Source organism: Diceros bicornis, chromosome 41 (assembly GCF_020826845.1).
Source record: "Diceros bicornis minor isolate mBicDic1 chromosome 41, mDicBic1.mat.cur, whole genome shotgun sequence".
In the NCBI taxonomy this organism is placed as follows: domain Eukaryota; kingdom Metazoa; phylum Chordata; class Mammalia; order Perissodactyla; family Rhinocerotidae; genus Diceros; species Diceros bicornis.
This window is the reverse complement of record NC_080780.1, coordinates 5,024,619-5,039,804: the sequence shown is the minus strand read 5'-3', so window position 1 is coordinate 5,039,804 and position 15,186 is coordinate 5,024,619. Positions and strand designations below refer to the sequence as shown.

At 39.0% G+C, this 15,186-nt stretch overlaps 1 protein-coding gene across 1 annotated transcript in view; it reads right to left on the bottom strand.

The window, feature by feature from the left end:
* The window catches only part of ABCA13 (ATP binding cassette subfamily A member 13), a 448,014-nt gene that overhangs the window by 22,340 nt on the left and 410,488 nt on the right, over positions 1–15,186 (bottom strand). Inside the window, exons 58-60 of the mRNA XM_058534839.1 lie at positions 11,730–11,864; positions 9,431–9,534; positions 1,808–1,900 (exon numbers count right to left, since the gene is read on the bottom strand). Of these exons, the coding sequence (XP_058390822.1) occupies positions 1,808–1,900; positions 9,431–9,534; positions 11,730–11,864 (332 nt within the window). The remainder of the gene's footprint in view (positions 1–1,807; positions 1,901–9,430; positions 9,535–11,729; positions 11,865–15,186) is intronic.

The window sequence follows — 15,186 nt, the reverse complement described above, 5'->3', positions numbered from 1 at the left end:
AGGGTCCAAATTGGACTTCTAGAGTCACCACTCAAGGTCACATCATGTGGCGATGCCATCAGACACCTGGGAGGAAATCTGCCCTTGTACAAGATCTCTCACTAAGTTAGAGATAAGGCTGGAAGCCCAAGAGTACGTCTCAGGTGTGTCTCCAAGCCCCCAACAAGACTGCTTAAGGACTGTCGGCACACGGAGAATGTTCAATGAAAGAAAGACATGGAAAGGAGGAGGAAGGAGCCCACTGCCATTTCTCTCTCCATGTCAAGGCCACCATGTCACAGGGAGGGAAACAGACACCAATGCTGATGACTCCCGCATTTGGACGCCCACGATTCCATTTCATGATGAATCCTTTATTCTTTATCTCAATATTACGGAAATGTATCCAGTTTGTTTGTTATAGGAAAATACCAACTTTACAAATTATTTTTTTAATGTATTAAGTTCATTGTTTCAGTGAATAACCCATAAGCCATTTCTTGCTTAATCTCATTCTATAGTTCCTGTTCACTAAGAATCCATCCTCACCTTATTACACACTATCAGAACTAGAACTCAGAAGCGGGTGAGACTGTTCAGCACACGGATCATACCAGTTAGAGGATAGCTCTTCCTATGTGCTTCGTCCTGCTGGCTCTTCTAGCCTCCTTTAGTAAACCTCGTGAAAGGCAAGCAGATAAACTCGGACATAAATCACCCAACAATCAGGCATGGGCTATAACACTTTATGTAAGCATTCATAAAGGTTAGGGAGTGTGAAATATTATTTTTCCTTTGATGATCCTTATTAAAAGTGAGCAGAGTACACACTGACAACAGTTTCCAGTAGGTCTGTCTGACAAGTGATTGACCTGCGCAGCAAGCAGCAATGAGGTGACCGTCCCAGCAGAGCCCGACTCTGAGCCACTGCAAGACTGACGTTCACTCCCCAATATGGCTTCTGAATCCAAGCATTCAATAGCTATTTTCTCCATAAAATAAAACTATTTCAGCCTAACGTATATGACTATTTAACAAATCTCTGCTTGTGAATTCTAACATTAAAAAACTGAATAAATAAAAATGAAAAGAGACTAATCAACATATATTAATAAATTGCTCTATATCAAAAATGACAGATTAAACAACAAGTTAAAAGGAAATTAAAATTTTAAAAATAGCTTAGGCAACACTGAATTTAAAAACAAGTTATACTGGGACATAAAAATACTCATAGAAGTTGATAGCAAAATCATTAAGATTCTATAAGGTAACTGGAAACAAGACCTGAAAAGACAATTAACCAGGAAGAAATCAAAGGGATTAATGTGCTCACAAAAGTCTTTAGTCTTCATTAGTCAAAATGAAAAGCAACCGCAACATCTCTCTTTTACTCTCTTAATTAATGGAGATCTTTTTAAAAGTACAGCATTCTGTATAGTGACACAGGCACCGTGATGCACTCTGGATGAGGCACACATTGGTACCACCTTTTCATAAGGTATTTTGCATTAACAAGGGCATTTTTTGTCCTTTCTTCATCTTGACTCTGTAATGTATTCTCAACCCTCCCGTGTCCCTACAATGGGAGTATACGTCCTGTGGGAAGAAGACAGTAAAACGTTGTTGGGAAAATGCTGGGCTCTGTGTGTGGGAGAGCTCACTAGCTCTGATACCGCACACACACGCCTTCCCTGCTCAGGGCTTCATCTCCTTCCCTGTGCCATGAGACAACTGGACCACGCTGTTTCCAAAGCATTTCCAGTTACAACTGCATCATGCCATTGATTGACAGCAAACATTTAAATGAGAAGAGAATGCAACGTACCTATTCTTAAGGTGCTGAGGAGAGCCAAGGCACCTGAAGCTACCGTTGACCATTATAGCAAGTCTCGTGCAAAGAGCCTCACACTCCTCCATGCTGGGAGAAGAACACAAGGAACACGTGAGGAGCCGTGTCCAAGGTGCCAGGCTTGAATCAAACAATAAAATTACCAAGTAGACGAAAAGATCATTACTGAAAATCAGCTCATTTTCTATATAGAAACCTCATGAAACCCAAAAACGCACTTTTAAATGAACAAGATTTTAAATAGGTAGCCAATTACACAATTAAAAAAAAGCATTAGTAGCATTTCCATATACATATCAGGAATAACAGTTATAAAATATATAGGAAAGAATATTTTAGCAATAGTATGAAAATACAAAATAGATAAGAAAGATCTTCACAAAAAATGGGAAACTTTTATGAAAAGAAACAAGATTTACTAATGGATCTAAAAGAAATCTTGAATCAATGGAAAGATGGGTCAAAAAAAGGAAAATAATGGATATTTAAAAAATGGGAAATTATAATATGAAAATTAATGTAATATAAAAATTATTGTAATATAAAATAACATTAGTACATGTAAGTGTAAATGTAAATATGATAATATAACATGAGTATAAATATGAAATGTAATAAGTAAATGAATTATATATAAAATATAAATGTTATATTTTAATATAGTATATAATTTAATACAAAGTAAAATATAATAATTAATATTGTAATTTGTAATTACAATTTAGTTGGTAATATAATTTATTATTTTTATATAAAATGTTATAAAGATTTATAATTTATAACTGTATTATTATAATTATATAAAAATATAATATAAATTATAATGAAGATATAGTATAATGTCAACCAAAATTTGAAGTTTATCACTGTCCATGAGAAAAACTGAAAATAATTATCAAGTATATCTTTAAAATTACTTAATGAGACGTAGAAAAACATTGAACAAGAAGAGTAATGAGAAGACTTCCTCAGAAAATATTAACATTTGTTGTACAGCTCAAATATTTAAAATGAGGCAGCATGCTAAGGAATTACAAGGCAGATCATTGGAACAAGATAAGACAGTGCAGAAGGAGACACTAATATCTTAAATCATAAGTGATCAGAGGACGGGAACATTCTTTCTAAGCATAACAGAAATGAAAAACACTATGAAAGGAACGTTTGATACACTTGACAATGCAAAACTACAAACTCCTAATAAGTGCGCCAAAACACAGCAAACTAACATTAAAAAATTGCAACAAACACAATGGTGAGTGTTGATATACTCACTACAAAGAACTCATCTACGTTAGTGTAAAAGCAAAACAATAAAAACCCAAAAGACGAAGAAAAACAAATAACATACAGAGACTATTCAAAAAACTGTTTGTGGGTAATAAACATACCAACAAATTATACACTTAACCATCAAATAAGTGATCTTAAAACTATTTTCTAGCTAGAAAGGCACTTGTCATGTGGCTTTTGTATGTTGCAGAGGAAAACACTATTTTTTCCCTCTCCAGTGCAAATAAAAACAATGTATTCTCGGATCAAAAAAATACCCAAAAAGTTAAAGACATTCTCTCAATAATTCTAAATAGGTCATCTCATGCACTGCTGGTGGGAGTAAATAATTGGCATAACTTTCTGAAAACCAATTTGGCAATAATCCCTTTTGTAGGAACTTACTTTAGGAAACACAGAGAATATGAGTACATATAACAACTTATTTATAATAGTAAAAATCTAGAAACAGGTTTCACAGCAGGATAATATAATACTCATATAAATGAGAGTGCATCCATGCGTTAGCCATTAAAATGAGCTTTTCTAAAGTCAATTAATTACATGGGACAAAGGTAATGATATAGCAATGGTAAAATGACAATGCATATTAGGAAAATTGCACATGTATGTGAAAAAAAACACACAAAAAATGTGCGACTATCAATATCCAAAAAGTAAAATTAATGGTGGAATTTCTTTCATTCTTTCATCATGTTGTATTATCCAAACTATCTATAGGAAGCAGATATTATTTTTACTACTGAGGAGTGGACATAAAGCAGTCTGCTCATTGGGTCAATGTATGTTCAGACCAAGATTACATTTGTCAGCCTTCCATGCAGCTAGAGGTGGACCTGCAACAAATCAGGTCGATGTGAAATACAATTTCTGGGTAATGTCGAAATAAGGCAAGCCTCTTGCCCTGGATTTTGTTTCTTTCCACTTTCCATGCATGAGCTGGGATGGGGACACAGAGCTAATGAGTCAACTTCAACCATGAAGATGAGGACAAACTCACAGATGAATAAGCAACATTTTGGAAAAGACCCGGGTCCTTGGAAGACCTTGGGCTATAGCATAGCCCACCAACATGAATTCTTAATATGGGAGAGAAGAATACCTCTGGTCTGAGCCACTGCAATTTGGGGTCTTTGTTACAGAAACTTAACATGAAGTCTAAGGAATACACAGTATAAACATTCAAAATATGCTTGATATATTTTTCTGGGAAAACACGTCTTTATGTTTCTTTAATTACTTTTAATCTGAAACAATCTTATTATCATTTTTATGAGTGCATGGTAGATACTCTAATTAAAGTGGTAGAATACGCAGTCACATCTATATTACATCCTTAAACATAGTTCAGATGAGTGGAGATCCAAAAAATAACTGATATTAATTAAGGCCTCAGAGTAATGACTTGGTAGTTCCAACTGAATAGTCATTAGCTATCAAACAAATATGTTCCAAACACGTGGGATACCACAAAATCTCAGCCTAGAGGATACAGGCTGCAAGATTCTGATGATCTTCAGCACCAAGAAGAATATACAAAGCCAGGAGCTCTGTAAAAATGAAAGTAATCCCTGACCATTTACGCAACAAATGAACACCATACTTCCTTTGGGTGGTTAAGCTAACTAGAACAGAACTATGTCAGGTGATGCAGAGATTTAAGGACTTATGTTGGAGCTCATGGATCAGTGTTTGGTAAGTGAGGAAGAAGCAGTCACGGTCCTTCTTGGTTGGACTAATTTTAATTTCTCCTAATGAGTACAGCGGGATATAGTGTTCTTACCCTCAGTTTCCTGCCTCATGCTTTCACCATGATCCTCTAGGGTAAAGAATAAGGAGAGGAAGGGAGAGATGAACTTGAAGTTAAAAGGGAACTGTGCAATTTCGAGATTTCTTCTCAGCTGACGGCTGCTGTTTTAGAATCACAAAATCAATCAGAGGCTGCCCTAGTAATCATTAATAGTGAATCATTTAGATCTTAGTATTGCATGAATATGGACAGATTTATGGAAATGAAGATGCATCGTTAATGTGAAACCAAAGGAACAGGAGGACATAAAAGAGAAATTATAGTGATATGTGGTCTTTCTGAGAACTGTCTGCAATAATTATATGTTATATGAAAATTAAAAGGAATTTTTAATGTGACACAAGTTTATCCACTCTTAGAACCTACACATGATGTGAGGACCTAACAAATGCTAGCAAACTGAATACAGGAATGCAGAGAGTTTCTGGAACTGGCAGAGTAAAAGGATCATTTTAAGCAAGAACATATGTATATTATTATAAAGTAAAAGATTTGTCAAATTTAATCCCTTCCTAATGTAAAATTTTATTTTCTGAAGAGAAACAGAACAAAGACAACAAAAAGGCAAGGGCAGGACTTCTGGCTATGGCCAAGTGAAGAACTGGCAAATCCTTTCCCCAAAAAAACAACTATAAAACCGGACAAAATGAACAAAAATAACCATTTTAGAATTCCAGAAATGATCAAATGCATACAATAATCTGAGAAACACTTATAGTTGGCAAACTGCTAAATTTAGGGTAAGAGGGGTGGTAATCTGTGGCATTCTAGCCAGCAACATGAAGCTACCAGCAAGGTAGGGCAGACCATGAGGATTAGCAGCTTCTCCGCCACCACTGAAGGGGATGCACCAATTTGGACCATTGGGCAACACCCATACCCAGTAACATTGCTGGTATACGTGTCTCTCTCAGCAAACAGGAGCAGCCAACCGCTCCAGCATCTGACCTGAGGTGGGCTCCCCAGACTGGCACTGTGTGGTTGTAGCATGCATATAGCCCAGTAAGGCTGACATGTATGTGCAGTAGAGGCCAGAGAGGCCCAAGCCAGCTACACACTCCATATCAACCCACAGGCTATCCACACGCACATTCCAGAGACTAGAAGAACCCAAGAGAAAGCAAACTGGGCCAGTGAGAACATGGCCTGAACTTGGAATGTTCTTCCTTGTCCACATACAGATACACTGGCAGAGGACAGAAATTTTGTCGGTTTGAGGTGAGCAAGCACAGTCTCTGCCCAGGCACTGGCTGGCAATTAGCCTGTGCAAGATAGGGGTGACTCCTAGGAATCCAGGCTTGAAAAAATGAAAACAAAATTTAAAAACAAACTGAGCAGAGGCAGCAGGAGCTACTCCCCGCAGAGGAAGGTGTTTTCACAGATTTATTCCAGGCAAAGAAACACCAACAAACACACACACAAGAGGAACAAACAAACTGGCAACAACAATAACTCTGGGAGAGGTAGAGGAATCAGAACCCAGAGATGCTACAATGTATTATCTAAAATGTCCAGTTTTCAACAAAAAAATTACAAGACATCCAAAAAAAAAAATCCCAAGAAAGTGTGAGCCATACTCAGGGGAAAAAGCAGTCAATAGAAACTGTTTCTAAGTGTCCCTAGATGCTGGATTTAGAAGAAAAAAATCTCCAATGAAGCCACTATAAATACGTTCAAAGAACTAAAGGAAACCATGTTTAAAGAACTAAAGTATGACAATAACATTCAACAAATAGAGATTCACAAGAAGATGGGAATCATATAAAAAAGAACCAAACGGAAATCTTTTAGTTGAATAGTACAATAAATGAAATGAAAACTTGACTACAGGAGCCAACAGCAGATTTGAGATGGTAGAACAAAGAGTCAGTGAACTTGAAGGTACATCAATGAAGATTATCCAATCTGAGAACAAAAAAAAATAAGATTGAAAAGAAATGCACCGAAACTCACAGATCTGTGGGACACCATCAAGAGTTCCAATATACACACATTGAAAGGACCAGTGTATGGACAAAGAAAAGGAGAGATGGAAAGAGCCAGAAAAAATATTTGAATAAATAATGGCCAAAATGTCCGCACATTTATTGAAAAACATTAATCTACACATTCAAGAAGCACAATGAATCCCAGGTAGGATAAATAAAAAGAGACATAACATCTAGACACATCAAAGTTAAACTGTCGAAAGCCAGAGAAATCTTGAGAGAAGCAAGACAAAAATGACCCCTCATGTACAAGAGAGCATTAGAATTATTAATGGCTGAGATCCTATAAGAAACAAAGTAGGGGAGAAGACAGAGAGATGACATATTCATTAGGAAAATGTGAATTAAAACCACACTTCACTGAGATGGCTAAAATAATAAGGACAGACAGTGTTGACAAGGGTGTGGAGAAACTAGAAACTTCATCATTGTTCCTGGGAATTTAAAATGATATAGCCACTTTGGAAAACAACCTGCAGTTTCTTAAAGTGTTAAACACAAACTTACCATACAACCAGCAATTTGATCCCTAACAATCTAGCCAAGAGAAATAAAAACATATATCCATACAAAGACATTTATACGACTATTCATAGCACATTATAGATAACAGCCACACACTGAACAAATCCAAAGGGCCATCAACTGGTGCATGGATAAACAAAATGTGGTCTAGATCCACAATGGAATATCATTCCACAGTGAAAACAAGCACAATAAATATATACGCTACAACATGGATGAACCTCAAAAACATTACAAATTAAAGCAGTCAGATACAAAAGACTGCACATTACATGATTCCATTTATATGAAATATCCAGAAAAGACAAGTTTATAGAGACAAAGTCTGGGGATTTGAATGGGGATTAACTGAAAACAAGCATGAGAAAATTTTGAAGGTAATGGAAATGTCCTAAACTGGATTAGGGTGACAGTTGCACAGGTCTACAATTTTACTAAAAAAATCAAAGAAGGGTACACTTAAAGTGAGTAAATTATATGGTATGTAAATTATACCTCAAAGAAACTGTTTTAAAAAATGGCAGCATTTAGTCTGGCAGTGAAAATTCAGGAATGTTGGGCAATAGGCAATCCATCAGTGAATGAGAATAAGAATTTAAAAAAAAGAGCACAGAGAGAAAAGATTGTCAAGAAAAGTCTACTTTGGCATGAAGCAATGCATGTGAATAATATCAATCTTTCCCTATAGGGTGGCTTTGCATGGACCTTCAGGGGAGCCACCAACACTTATTATAGGAACTGGATCTAAGATTTAAGTGTGACAAGATTCTGCATGTGGATTCACAGCATCCAATGATATTTATACATAAACTGATAATGCTATAGCATTAGCCCCCAGAGATCTCCCATTTCAAATGATATGCTAGCTTTATAATTTAACTCATAGCAACAAGGAGTGGGCAACTCACTCTAGCACAGACTTAATAATTCACTAACCACTGGGAGACACTCCTCAAGGGGTCCCTTGGATTCCTATATGTCTTTGTAGGAATCCCCAGACTGCAAGGCTCTGGATGTTCTTTACCTGGGGTATTTCTCAAAGTTGTCTTGTCAGTGAGCACCCCAGAAGGATGAGGTGACATCTCCCCAACACAGAGCTGGCTTGCTTATCAGTTGCTATAAAGAGATGGGTCCCAGGTTTGGTCCTGGGTATCCATCTGTGCCTGCCCACATCACCCCTGTGGGAACTGGGGCTCAGGGAACCACTGCAGCTTGCTGACACTGGCTACAGCTCTTGCTGTGAGTAATAAAGTTTTTCATCTCTGAGCCAGGAGTTTCGTGTCTTCTGCCAGTATCCACGAAACTGGCAGGAAAAAGTAAGGTAGAATCCCAGATCCTTCACAGTTCTTGACATTTAACTCAACACATATTTTACTAACCCATAGGAAGAAAACAAGTCTAAACTTTAAAGCCGGATCTCCATTATATCTCAGAATTTTTATTAGCCAAATCACATTGCTCACTCTCCATGAGTGGGTCTTAGGAAATCTAATATTCACACTGCTGTGTGGCCTAGAATGGTACAGCATAAAGTTAAAAACAGGCCAATGATTTTGAAATCTAATTACAAGATCACTTCTGTGGGGAAGAAAATATGAGACGAAATTCAGAAACCCATTAAGTTTTCATTTCAGCTAACTCTCCTGCTGGGACAATAGGCCCTTGACAGAAAGGAGCTGAAACATGGCTTCAGGAAGACCTGAGGAGGGGGTCTAGCTCTCCAGTAACAACAGACAGGCAAGGGTGTGGTCAGATTCAAGCTCCACCATCCGCTGGCTGTGCGGCCTTGGTTACCTGACTTCACCTCTCTCTGCTTCAGTGTCCTAATCTATACAATAGCGATGGCTAATTACATCACCATCATAGTGTGGCTGCAGAGATGAAGGACCACACGGGTGGCACTGTGCCTGGGCCTGGAGGCTCTACCACTCTTGACTCTCCTCAGGTGGCTCCGGGCACAGCCACAAGAGGGGCGTAGCTCACCTGTGGGAGGTCAGCACCGCAGCACAGCCTTCCCGAACCGCCTTCATTATTGTTTTCCACAGGTACCGCTTAGAGCAGGGATCCATCCCAGAGCTGGGCTCGTCCTGAAGGAGAGAAACACACGGTATGGGCGTCCGGAGAATGCACGTTGCAATACACATATTGCCATGTAAGGCCAGGCCCCGGACAAGAGGAGATTCCAGCTCTGGCTCTGGTAGGCAGCTCTCTGTGGCAGCCCTGCACTGCACTCAACAAAGTCAGAGCAAATCTTCACATCAGCTAAGCTCCCCTTGGGGATCCGGTTAGGCGGGCCGATGTTTTCAAAATGCACCCTCAACCTCTACAAAATTTCAAAATGCTGTACCCTAGGAAGACATATGATGGCAGAAAAAGGCTGCATTTATTTAGCAGCATCAAGTAAAGTAAAATTTCTTGGAACCTGAAGCTTTCTCCTTCAATAAACACCTAAGCACTTCTTACTTGAGCCACTTCTGAGAGAAATGTATCTAGACTGTATGATGCATTTCTGTGCTTTTCATAGTCAGAGAGAACTAAACACATTTTTCTTAAGAGCTTTGGGTCATCTACTTCCCCAAAGAAACAGAAGAGAAGTGGATAAAAAATGACACTGAACAGGAAAACAAACACCTGGTGTTTCCCGCAAATCAAGTGATGTATGTGTATAGTGATAAAAATAAGTAAATAGAAGATGTGAGCATGCACTGTTTGGTGAAAGAGTTGGATGTGTAATTCTAAGTTTTTCCAATCCCCACATTGGTGTCAGCTGTGAGAGCCACCTGTCTTCTCTCAGGGGAGAACTCTAAAGGTCCCCAACGCACATCTTTAACCAGATGCCCTAAACACTCACCATCATCAAAGCCACTAAAGCTTATTAGGGCCACACACTTAATGTGTATTATTTCATGGATTGCTTTCAACAACTTCAACAGACAGACACTATAATCAGGAGCATCTTCAGATGAGGAGGAAACACGTATGGAATGTGCAAGCCTGCACATGGGGACTTGCAGGAGTGGAATCTGAACCCCGGCAGTTGACTGAGTCCCCACCTTGAGCACTATGCCTGAGTCCCGGGCTACCAAAGCAGCTGAGAGTCAGAATGCAGAAAAGAAGCTGAGGGGTTGTGGTGAGCTGGGGACATGCTCCAGGGCAGAGGCCCCCATCCCAACTTATGAGATGTGCCAGGTGAGGCTGAGCATGGGGAAACTCTGCTAATGGTAACAAACAGCCATGTTTTGTGAACCCTTCAATGCAAGCCCCCGTCCTCTTGTAAGGAAAATGTAGTTTGTAAACTGCAGAATTGTGCAGCTGTTAGTTTTTGTTATTAGATTTCAGAATACGGAATTGTGCAATAGTCCTTGATTTGGGACCTTGCCAAAAAGCAAACCTAGAGCAAGTAAAAGGGAAATTCAGGTCAGATTCTAGAAGACAACCCATAATGATAGGGCCATCTTCCAGTGCAGGCCTTCTGAATCCCCTCTAATTCCCCCACTGAAATTCTGTTTCCATTTAACGAACAAGAAAAGAAAAATGAAGGAAAAATTTATTCTGTTTCCCACGCTTTTCGATGCTCCTCAGACTTTCCACAAGTGTGATGCCCTGGATGCACTCTAGGGATTAGAATCCAGTCTATGGCACTCAAACAGTGACTTTCATTGATTGTTTGAAGGATATTACTTTTAGCTATTTCTGATATGCAAGATAATTGGCTCTATTTCTTGACAATAACCACCTCCAACTAACCTTTCATCCAGCCAAACAGAATTAATTGTAGTTCCCAGATTGCAAATGGCCTTGTCTCAAGGCCATTGCACACACTCCACTCTCTTGCTGGACACCCTCCCCTCCCCACTATATCCATCCTACACCCCAAAACCCACCCTCAAGATTCACCATGAACAGTGTCACCACAGCTATGACAATCATATATCTGCAGGTAGAAAAAGACTTAAAAGCAATATGATACTAGAAAAATATATTGGTTCTCAGATTACAGGTGAATTCTAATATTCTTTTAATACTGTTTTTAATGTTAAAATTTTATTGAATCTTCAATTTGATAAATAAAAGTGACTCTATCAAAAGATAAAATTTGATTACTGTAAAGTTCCAGTGGTATTTTAGATTCTGTTTGGGAAATGTTGACTTAGGGCAAAAGAGTTTATTAGTTCAGAGAACTAACACTGCAAATTTTAAATTTCCTCCCTGGGGCAATTCTGATAGGTTAAAGAATCTTATTTGAAGACATCAGCATATCGCTGAGACCTCTGCTGCTCACCAATAAAAGCAGGTCAGGTTTCCCCAGCAGGGCCAGGGCTGTAGAGAGCTTCCGCTTGGTTCCCCCACTGTATGTAGCCACGGGTTTGTCCACGTGGGCTTCCAGGTGTAAGCGCCTCACCAGGTCCCCAGCAACCTGGAAGAGAGGAGTTCTCCATGAACGCACCCCCATTCACCGAGGGGCCCCACACACACCTGGTTCTCAGCCTGGAACCCTGCTCCTTCCTCCCCTGGCCCACGGTCCGCCCGACACACACAGGCCAGGGCGGCTCCTGACACGCCTCCCTTCTCGAGCCAGGGATAAATGAGAATGAACAGATGGGGGTTTTGCCTGGACTATGCCGGGTTTTCTGTGCCTGGGCGTCATCGAAGTGATCAAACGTGGGCCCGGATGAATATCCACACTGAAGTGAGGAAAGTAAGCAAGCCAGAATAGAGACTGAGAAGGAACTGAACAGGAATAAAACCAAGAGAGAGAGAAAGGGGTGGAGGGGGACAGAGGGAGAGGGAGAGAGAGAAAGGGAGGGAACTTCAAGGGAGTAGAGGATTAAGGAGGGAGTTTCAGTATTCACACAGGAGAGAGAGATCCCCGTTCCACTGAGAAGCCACTGCCAGAGACTGCACAGTCAGAGTTGGGTTTATAAAGTAAACAGAGGTGGGGAAAGACGAGAGAAGTGTTTCTTATTTGTGGCTGCAGGGAACCGTTTTATCAAGTCTTGAGGATGGTGACTACACATCACCAAATACACCACCCTCGGCCCCAGGGACATTCTGACTCTCCCCAAGTACTTCAGGTATGTTCACAGCTTCTTTGTCCTCCTCCACCTTTCAACATGCCATTTTTTCATACACCCTCAGAGGCACAGCTCATTTCCTCATCTCTCCTCTGCAGAAATAACTGCCCCCTTCCATGTATGGTAGGTCTATACACACTTCCACTCGGCACGCCCCACTGTAATTTGCACCATGCTATATTTTGTCTGTTTCCAGGTCTGTCTGCTGTGGGGATTGGTTCCTCTGGGGGCCAAGATTAACCAACTTCTTTGTTTCCAACTCTGCATAATTTAAAAATTTTGTGAACAGTTTTATTTAACTCTTGTGACCATAAAGGTATTAACATAGATTTGGTTTTTAGATTTCATCATATAATCAAACCGGTCGAGATTTTATCTTAATTCAAATATAGGAGAAGTGGGAAAGACTCTATAGGACTATAAAGAGGGACTAATAATTGCACATCCTAAATAAATAAAACATAGTTTTAAACTAACGTACATACTTTTTTGGATAAATGTACAAAATTTGGATAACAATAATGGTGATAATGACAATGATGAAATACTAAGAACCTCTAAAAATATTAGGATAATATTTATGCCTCCCAATAAAAACTCTCAGCATAAACTGCTCTATTGCCTTATTTGTGCAGCCTCAAAATAACAAAGAAAGAATTAAGAATTGCAAGGACTGGTTTAGTTGTCAAGTAGTATAAGGCAAGGAAATTCAGATTTTAAGGCCCAAAAGATTCATGAAGATAGTCCTGAATCTCCTAATATCTGGCAAAAAACACCATCTTGAGGTCAGTAGTTTGTTCTTGTTGGAAACAATAACATTGTTTTTCCCAAGTTGGTTTACATGAACCATTCTTTTCCATGGCTTCATTCACTCCAATTATTTCAATTAAGATATAAAGTAAACACAAATGTATTGAAATAAATAAAAAATTCTTCAAACAAAACAACTGATTCAAACAAGCGAACAACCAAAAGTACTAATGGCAGTGCTAGAGGATGGATGAAGAGACACAACGGCTGGCACTGCAAGAATTAGAGAGATGATAGACTGTGGCCATTGTTCTTCTCAGGGAGAGTCTTTCAGAAGAATAAGACCAGTCCATGGGTGAACATTCACAAGAGAGAGAGGGAAGGGGGCGAAGGAGGCTTCCTGGAAGACGAGGCACTGTCTGCATGAGCAAGGAGGAAGCCAAGATAATGGCAGGCTCTGTTATGAAGCTCACACTTGCTGGGAGGCAAGCACTAACAGCTGTGGGGCCAAAAGAGACACATTGAGAAAATGACATTTTGGGTTATTTTTAGGTCCAAAAAATTACTAAAAAAGATTGAAAATATAATGTGTATCAGAAAGAAATTTTTATTTCACTTCCATCCACCTTATTCAAAGACTAGCAATATGTAAATAAAATCTGATAAACAGAAAAAAGAAATAAAAATAATAAAAGCACCAGTTCCGTAGAAAGGCACTTCAGAAGGATAAGAAAACTTTTGTGTGAACTTGCCAAACTATTATTGCTTATTTTTATGAAACCAGGAAACATATGTCACATTTTCCCAATTTCACAAAAGGTTAAATGTTGCAGCCTGCAATTCCTCTATAGGTTAACCACAGGAAGGAGTCCAGAACACAGGAACAAATGTATGGGTTTAGTCTAATGCTTTCTGAATGTCATGTTTTCAGAAAATAACTGAAAATGGTCACATAAGAAATATTTTGTTGCAGTCTTTTCTGCACTCAGGCCTCTTGTCAAAATAACGGCAAACCTAATTCCTTAGCAACTATGGCTGGCAAAATACTGTCTAAACCCCAAATGTCATAAGTTAATGGAATCTCTCCCTCTTATTAGGTATTTTTCTCCCATAAAGTTGTAGAAATTATGCTGCACTTAAGGCAAGAGTTTGAGATTCATTCGTCTTTATATCCCCAGTGCCTCGTCGTGTTCAACACATTGTAGGACTTTGATAAATATCATTTGAACCAAAACAAATTGCCCAGAGATTCATATACACATCCGTTTGATTCTAAAGCCAGTTTTTCCACTAGCACACATGATGGCCTCATCAACATTTCCTGTAAGATTAAAAATCAAAATGAAGAGTTAGCATGAAAAAGGAGCCAAGGATTTAAGGCAGAAATGCCTTTCCCTCTATTTCCTCCTGGTCCCCATTCCTCCTGTCATAACTGCTAGCTACTTCCAGAAAAACTGATTGTGAATGGAAGAAAACTTAGGATAAAAGTCATGTCTATAGAGAAGATTATAAGAAATAAGACATGGTAGAGTTCTCCCTGGCAGGTATTTGCAAGTCTTAACAAAAATAAGATGGCTAAGGGCCCTCCATCTTCTATGATAGGGAAAATTGAAATACAGAAATCCCAGGCCTCGTGCCCATGGGCAGTGTGGTTTGGCGGTTTGGGAAGGCCTAACCCTTAAATTATCTCACACGTCTCTCTAGCAAACCAGACCAAGTCACTGCTGTCTCCTGAGAAATTTACTATAACTTGATGTGATTTTTTTATCAGGTTAATTGAACTCAGGCTCAAATATGGACATTGTACAAAACTATGTAGTATGGACAATGCAGAAAAACTGAAAGTCATTACATTAACTTGCCAAACCTAAATTCAAGCCAAATGAAGAAATGCCTCTTTTTCTTACCTGATTG